The sequence below is a fragment of the Chlamydotis macqueenii genome, chromosome 6, assembly GCF_036417535.1.
Source record: "Chlamydotis macqueenii isolate bChlMac1 chromosome 6, bChlMac1.mat, whole genome shotgun sequence".
NCBI lineage: Eukaryota > Metazoa > Chordata > Aves > Otidiformes > Otididae > Chlamydotis > Chlamydotis macqueenii.
Window position 1 is genome coordinate 23,498,747 of NC_141561.1, and position 7,608 is coordinate 23,506,354.

A 7,608-nucleotide genomic window follows, 5' to 3' on the forward strand; every position below is an offset into this window, starting at 1 on the left:
GCGCGGCGAGGCTGGAGCCGCTCAGCCCCGCCCCGCCGCCGCCACCAGCGGGCCGTGCGGAGCGTCCGCCGCCCCCGGCGCCAGCATGGACCGTCGGCCGCCGCCCCGCTCCTGCGACACCTTCGTGGCGCTGCCGCCCGCCGCGGCGGGGGGTCGCGTCGTTTTCGGGAAGAACTCGGACCGGCCGGCGGACGAGGTGCAGGAGGTCGTGCACTTCCCGGCCGCCGCGCACCCGCCCGGCGCCGCGCTGGAGGTGAGGGCACGGGGGGTGGGGGGGGCGCCGAGTCTTTCGGGAGACGGCCAAAAAAACCCCACTTTAATCCTATTTTCCGTGTATTTTTCGCCCGCCGTTGGGCCGATTAATCAAGGGGAGATGCTCGCCGAAGCGGTGGCGCGGGAGATGATTTGTTGCCTGCTCTGACTCCTCGCAGTGCACCTACATCACAATTGAGCAAGTGGAAAAGACCCACGCCGTGGTCCTGAGCCGCCCCGCCTGGCTCTGGGGGGCAGAGATGGGGGCCAACGAACATGGCCTGTGCATCGGGAACGAAGCGGTGTGGGGGAGAGAGGAGGTCGGCGACCAGGAAGCTCTCCTCGGCATGGACCTCGTAAGGTTTGCACAGGCCATTTTGGTAAATGGTACCGAATTCTGAATTTAATTTAAGAACCCTTGGTCTCGGTTATGTGGGGAAGCACATGCTTTCATTTCGAGAAGGCATGTGTGTCTCTTTTGCTGTTCTAGCCATGGTTGAAAATAAATATTTCTTGGCGCAGGCATTAGGTCTCTGCCAGGAGCTGGGAGCCCGTGGGGAGCATCGGGCACTGCACAGAATGTGTCAAGGAAATCATCAAACGTTTTTCTCTCTACATAGTTTATACTAAACTGAAACAAGACTTAACTAGACCACAGCTGGACTTCAGGAACTAGGTTTTGGGCCTTTTTCTAGGGTCTGTTCTCATTTCCTATTTCCCCCATCTTTCACACACGTATTTTTAAGTTTCAGTCTTAACTGCGCATCTCCACTTAAGTAACAACAGCTTCTCGTGCCTGCATTACTGGGTGCCCGTGTAACTAACCCTCGCTAACCTGCAGAAGGCAGTCAGTTCTTGGTACTGTTTCCCCCAGTTCAGTACCCACACGGGACTTGCAGGTGTCTCCTAGGAGCCCTCTCCCTGCCTTTCTGTATTTCCACTTGGTTGTTTTTCCCCATGTCAAGGACATAGAGGACCCACTTCAAAGAAGCCCTTTAAGTGACTTGCTCCTTTCTCCTACCAGATCATACAAGCATAAAGTACATGTAGAAACAGCATTCCAAGTCAATTTGAATACTGAGCCTGAATAGTCATATGTAAAATTTATAGTTCCAAAGATAACATCTTCCTTTTGTTTTAGGCTTGGACTCGAGAGAGCGGACACAGCTGAAAAGGCTCTTACTGTCATAGTTGATTTGCTAGAAAAATATGGACAGGGAGGAAACTGTATGGAGAGCCACATGGCATTTACATACCATAACAGTTTTCTAATAGCTGACAGAAAGGAAGCATGGGTGCTGGAGACATCAGGAAAACATTGGGCAGCAGAAAAAGTAGAAGGTATGGATGATGCTCTTTGTTTTAAACCTTTCAAATGCAATGACAAGTAGCAGTTCTCCACTTTTCATTTACCATTTCACTAAGGAACCATGCTAGCTTCCAGATATGTGTATGTGCCTGTAAACAACAGGAGTTGCTTCCCAGGGAGTCAGTGTGGAGGGGCTAGCAGTTTCACAGTGGAGCTGAGTCACAGGGAGCCTTTTTGGAGTCAGAGATAACCACTTCTGCACTTGGAACAAAGGACAGCAAGAAACTGAGTATAACAGTAGTATGTATGGTCTTCAGGATGGTGGCAGTCTATGACAAATTAATTTGCTGACAGGGTCATACTGACAGGATCAGTGTATTGGGCCCTGAAGTAGCTGATTCTTCCAGTGGACTCAGAAGGACAAGCTATGTCTTTGGAGGTCTAAGAGGAAGAATGTAAAGATGGGAACAATCGGGACACAACCTGAAATAAGATGTTGGCAATAGAAGTAAATGAGTCAGAACTGAGTAGCTGTGGAATTTGAATCAGGAGGATACATATAGCCAGGGAGAGAGGGCCAAAAATAAACCACAGGACTCACGGATCTTGTAGGAGACTCTTCCGGGCATAATTTGCTTTGGTAAGCTGCTTTTAAAGAAAATATCAAGAAAAGGCATTCGATGTATTAAAATTATTCTTTCCTCACTTTACCAACAGGAGGTGTACGGAACATTTCCAACCAGCTCTCTATCACAACCAAGATTGACAGAGAACACCCAGAACTGAAGGAATATGCCAAAAGCAAGGGCTGGTGGGATGGGGAAAAGGAATTTGATTTTGCTGCCACATATTCTTATGTAAATACTGCCAGAATGACCACATCCAGAGGCCGATATTGTGAAGGCTATAAACTTCTGAACAAGCATAAAGGTATAATTTTTAATTTGGTTTTTTTAAGATATGCAAAACATTTAGTGAGCCACATTAAATCATAAATGATTAGACATCTGATGTGGGCAATCATTCACATGATTTGGTGAAGCAGAATTTACTAGAATAACTTTCTGCCTAAAGGAGAAATGCTGAACTCGATGTCTTCTGTCCATTTTTGCCAATTTGTTGATGAGGAAAAATCAAAAGCAAGGGTCAAATATCACACACACACAGCTACAGTAACAACACTGAGGTCACATTATGACCATACCACTAAGTATTCCTTAAGACTTAGCTCTGAAACATTTTGATAGGCTATATATTATTAGTGTACCTCTAAGAAAGGCTAAAACAGACTCCTACTAGTTTGCGGCCACAAACAGAACCTTATGAACAACTCAGTCTGGTACTATTCATATAGGCCTAAGACAACAGCATTCAGACACATATCTTGCATTTATTTTTTTTTAATTGGTTTTAAAATCTTTGTAGTTTCACTATAACTGCTACTCTAATCTTGTGTAGTCTAATAAAACACACTGAGAGCAGAATAAAACAATTTTCTGTACTCTAAGCAGGTGCTTCTAATGACTAACTTATTTTTCAGACCTCTATAGAAAGAAGCCATTACTATTCTTTTAACTGCATCCGCTTGGCAGGTTTTTGCTGCACTTGCTCATTTGAAATAATTAATCTGAACCAAAATTACACTGCATCCCTGTGTTTTTTATTTATTTGGCTGAGCTCTGCCAGACCAAGGTTTAGTGTTTAGTTAATGCATCAGAATGAATTACCTTTTGTTATCCTGCTCTAGTGATCATGTAAATCCTGCATTCATTTTGGGAATTGCAGGTTGTGAATACTGAAAACATTTTCATAATACCTGTATTTACTTGTATTATAACAATGCTGAGATTCCATCCATGTTGTCATTCTAAATCCCCATTTTCAGGCATTTACCTGAGCCATCTCTTAAAAATCACACTAGGTGTTCAGGTTATCAGCCTCATATGGTTTCAGTTTGTTTAGATTTATTTTAAATAGGTGCCCTAACTAAAAGCTGTTTGGTTTACAGCATCAGTAAAATCACTGGTTTCTTAATCTACCCTTCCCAGCTTTTTCACTAAGTGGCATTAAAGTTTTTTTTTCCAGCCTGCCTACCATGTGAAGACCATTTTTAGATAAACATCATTTATATTTAAAAAAACCAGGAAATCTATTTCAGGAATACAAAATGAGAAAAAAGCCTAGTGGAAAATAGGCAAAACCTTCTTTCCTGCTCGACATATTGACAACTTGCAGTTGACAAACTGACTGTTGCCTCTTTTAATTTCTTTGATTCATCTAGCTTGCTGATTTACTGAATTCTCTGACTTTCCCAGGCAACTGTGGGAATACTTAAGAGTGTTTCCTTGCTGAAATGTAGTGCTGCATGCCTGTCTACAGGCAATTTGAATCATGTGTTAAAAAGTAGTATTTGAGAAACCTGAATTAGCAGCAGAATGATTATTTTGAGAGGAAAGACCAAGGCAGTTAAAAAAAAAAACAAACAAACAGCTTTATGCAGCTAGAACTTAACTGAAGGAAACACTAAAAGATTAAATAGTAATACCTTTACTTTCAAGTTAAAAAACAAACAAACAACCAAAAACATTGAATGAAGTAATGTTTTTCTGCCACGAGCACATGCTCAACTGGTACACCAAATCTGAAAAGACAACTACTGCAAGTGCTGCCTGTTAGAATACTGGACTGCGTAGTGATACTGTGCCAGTATTTAAGCTTCAGTGTACACTACATGAACAGCCATAGCAAGTTGCTACACTAGATGCAGAGGCATTTGTGGAAAGGGTTTTGTTTCACCTAACTGAGAAGGAAGAATTATTTTAATAGAGACATTTGACACCATACATCACAGAGGTAGTTGATTAAGACTTCTTTACAAATGGATGTACTATTGTAGTTTCTGTTGATTCCAAGTATAGAACATGTTACTCCAGTGCATCCTGGAGTTCCACACAAAATCCACGCACAGCAGTTACTGTTTTTACATTTCCAAAGCAACCTAGTGCTATTAACTGTGTACAAATACCAATAACTATTATAGTGATTTATCTTAACTCAACTTTGCTCAGAAAGTTCAGCCTTTACTTCAAGGTAGTAATTTTAATCTGAATTTACTGTGTGAACAACCATTTGCTAGCCATATGTATGTTACCTTTCTGGGAAACATTGTGTGTCGTTGTCATCTTCCTTTTCTAAGTCATGAATGATACAGCTCATTATCACCTACTCTTCGAAATACTTTGGGGAAAACGGTAGTATTTTAAAGTGTATGACATATTAAGGTGTGCTGTTAGGATGATTTTTTTTTTTTTTCCCCTGCCAACATGGACAAACTAAAATTGGCATTACCTATTAAAGGAAAAAGCAGGCAGTTGCAGAGAACATGCCATTTATTTGGTATTATAAGTAGACTATGTGTAAATAATTGTATCTTAAATAGGATCTATCACTTCTGAAATAATGATGGAAATTCTTCGTGACAAAGAAAGTGGCATTAATATGGAAGGTGGATTTATGACAACCGGAAGCATGGTGTCTGTGTTACCTCAGCAGCCTAATCTGCCGTGTATTCACTTCTTTACTGGAACGCCAGATCCTGCGAGGTGATGTAGCAGTAATTAGTTAAGACAAAACGTTGCAAATATCTGAACGAAAAGTGTTGCGATTTGTCTAATTATATTCCTTTTTTTGCTTCGCTTTTTTTTTTCCTCCTGAAAAAGCACAATCAAAAAGTAGGAGGAACATAATGTACATTATATACATTAATGCTGTTTAACCAGCCTACTTAGTAAAACACTGCTATAACACTGACTTAAACATCAGTTGGGAGATTTATTTTTTTTCTGTCAGACTTCTTTCCTAAAAGAAGGAATTAAAAGAATGGGGAAAAAATATAGCAATCTACTGACTCAATAATTTTAACAAAACTGTATCACTAAAGGATCTCCGTTCTATGTTCTCTTTCTAGGTCTGTATTCAAGCCTTTCATTTTTGTGCCCAGTATTACTCAGTTATTAAAAACTTGCTCCCCTACATTTGGTCATAATGATCCAGTTAAGAAGCAACCACGTTTTCAGAATAAGCCAGATCGAAGACATGAGCTCTATAAAAAACATGAAAGTGCTGCTGTAGTTATGGAAACTATCGAGGTACGTTGATTAAATTAGTTTTCAAGGCAAGCACGTGGTTTATATAAGCTCCTTGCTCACATTTTGTTAATGTGATACCATTTAATGTCTTTTGATGGATTGTGAATAACATTGTAGAGCACCAGAAGCCCATCATCTTGGCATATGGCAGGCATATGTTTCAAACACTAAAAATTACAACTAGCACTTTGCTGTACCCCTAGGCCTAGCCTCAGTCAAGTATCCGTACTGCTCATCTTGCAAAGCAGCAGGCCGTACATACTCCCGCACTACTCAGGTAATGGGGAAATGCTTGAGCAGCCACAGGCAAATACACAGCTCCTGACAAGAGTACTTAAAACTCTTACCAGGACCCTGCTCTCAGGTAACACGGAGGGCATGCCTTTCATCATGGCTTGGTATGGACAGGAAAGGAAACAAGATCACAAAGAGAGCTGGACACAAAGCTGAAGCAGGGAGGTAGTTGCTTACTTTTAACAGCAGCATCTTGCCTATTTACAGATACATGTTCTAAAAGATAAGACATATGCCTGCTTCAGTTTTGGTAGCGTAAATACCTAGAGCAGCTTTAATTTTGTTTACTTTCAATCCATCAGACAAGGATGCAGGGAGATGAAGTGAGTGCTAGATATTAGGGAAGATATCTAAGAACACCTGTCACAGTGCTAACTTCTACCAACACAAACTTGTACCCTAGAGGCTATTAAGAGGTTAAAATAAGGACAGCAGAACAAAATTTTGTTAGGGTGAACAGAACATACTCTGTATAGTTTTTAGTGAAATACAGACATTTCTTTTTGCAGGGCAAAGGTAAAGAGATGCTGAAAGAGATCCAGGAGTTGGAGAAACGGAAGATAAGGGAAATGGAATCAATCCTGCAAAACGGATGTCTTGACGTTAACCAAGTGGTTAACCTGTTTTCACAGTGTGTAGAAGAAGAACTCAAAATATATAGCTAAAACTATTATTTGAACGTGGTAAAATTCAGTTTTATGATTAACTTATCTATGGAACGGCTATATAGAATACATCATCTTTTCAATATACTAGTTAGTGTGGATAGTTTTAAAGATGCAGATTCATGTTCAGACCAAACAGCTTTTGCCTGTAAGAAGAAACACTGAAAGAGCTCTTGAGAGCTAGGCAGTGGCTTTGTCTGCCTGTGGCAAAAAGCTATCAGCAGAGATTGATTTTGTCAACAAACAGATGCAATTACAATGTAATAGCTTGACTAAATTGTGGAAGAACCCCATCTCTGGATGAAGAACACAAACTCAGATCCGGAGAAATCGCTTCTAGTGTACACAGATGTAGCTTTTATAGTCAAGATAATCATAGCAAAGTTTCACATTGCCTGAACTAAAATGACCTTCCTGAAGGACCTTCTAAAATGTAGAAGCGATTACTTGCACTGAATAAAGAGGAAAGCGATATGCAAGGCAAGTAAGATTGGTACTCAGTTGTTTGATAAAAACATTCTAAGATGCATTTCATATTTACCAATTTTACCATGATTTGTTTTGAAATCTCATTACATGGAATTCAGTAACGCAAGCATCCTGCAAGTTACCACACAATTTTCACTTCCCCTTCTATTTTTCCTGCCCTGCTAACTGAAAAAAATAAATTAACTTATTTACATACAATAGGATTATTGTCAAATTAATTCTGCAAATACACTTTATAACATCGTGTGGGAGTGTTTTAACGTTCTTGAATTGTTATTTTTTAAAATCGGGCAACTAGAAAGAGGTTGAGGTACACAAGTATACACATGTACTCAGCAGGACATTTAAAAGGACTTTTTACATTTTTTCACTTCTTATAAAGCCTTTTAACTATGACTTGTCTTGCCAAAATTACTAGACTATGGAGTTAATTTAATCAAGCTTTTTGCCC

At 40.4% G+C, this 7,608-nt stretch overlaps 1 protein-coding gene across 2 annotated transcripts; it reads left to right on the forward strand.

Annotated features, from left to right (window-relative positions):
* Positions 1-25: 25 nt before the first annotated feature.
* Positions 26-7,355, forward strand: SCRN3 (secernin 3). 2 transcript variants are annotated; one of them, XM_086751087.1, is made up of 7 exons: positions 26-253; positions 432-613; positions 1,394-1,593; positions 2,279-2,491; positions 5,001-5,163; positions 5,529-5,709; positions 6,513-7,355. In XM_086751087.1, exons 1-7 carry the CDS (start codon positions 86-88, stop codon positions 6,666-6,668), a joined length of 1,263 nt encoding a protein of 420 aa, XP_086607213.1. In that variant the 5' UTR covers positions 26-85; the 3' UTR covers positions 6,669-7,355. The 2 variants fall into 2 exon arrangements, with proteins under 2 accessions (XP_086607213.1, XP_086607214.1); XM_086751088.1 differs by lacking the exon at positions 1,394-1,593 and having other exon boundaries at positions 432-639.
* Positions 7,356-7,608: the final 253 nt, after the last annotated feature.

What these genes read in the sequence shown, in the direction of transcription:
- SCRN3 (XM_086751087.1), top strand. Translation starts at nt 86, where the DNA reads ATGGACCGTCGGCCGCCGCCCCGCTCCTGCGACACCTTCGTGGCGCTG. An exon ending in CGCCCGGCGCCGCGCTGGAG is followed by an intron (nt 254 to 431) that starts GTGAGGGCACGG and finishes GACTCCTCGCAG; the next exon opens with TGCACCTACATCACAATTGA. An exon ending in ACTTCTGAACAAGCATAAAG is followed by an intron (nt 2,492 to 5,000) that starts GTATAATTTTTA and finishes TATCTTAAATAG; the next exon opens with GATCTATCACTTCTGAAATA.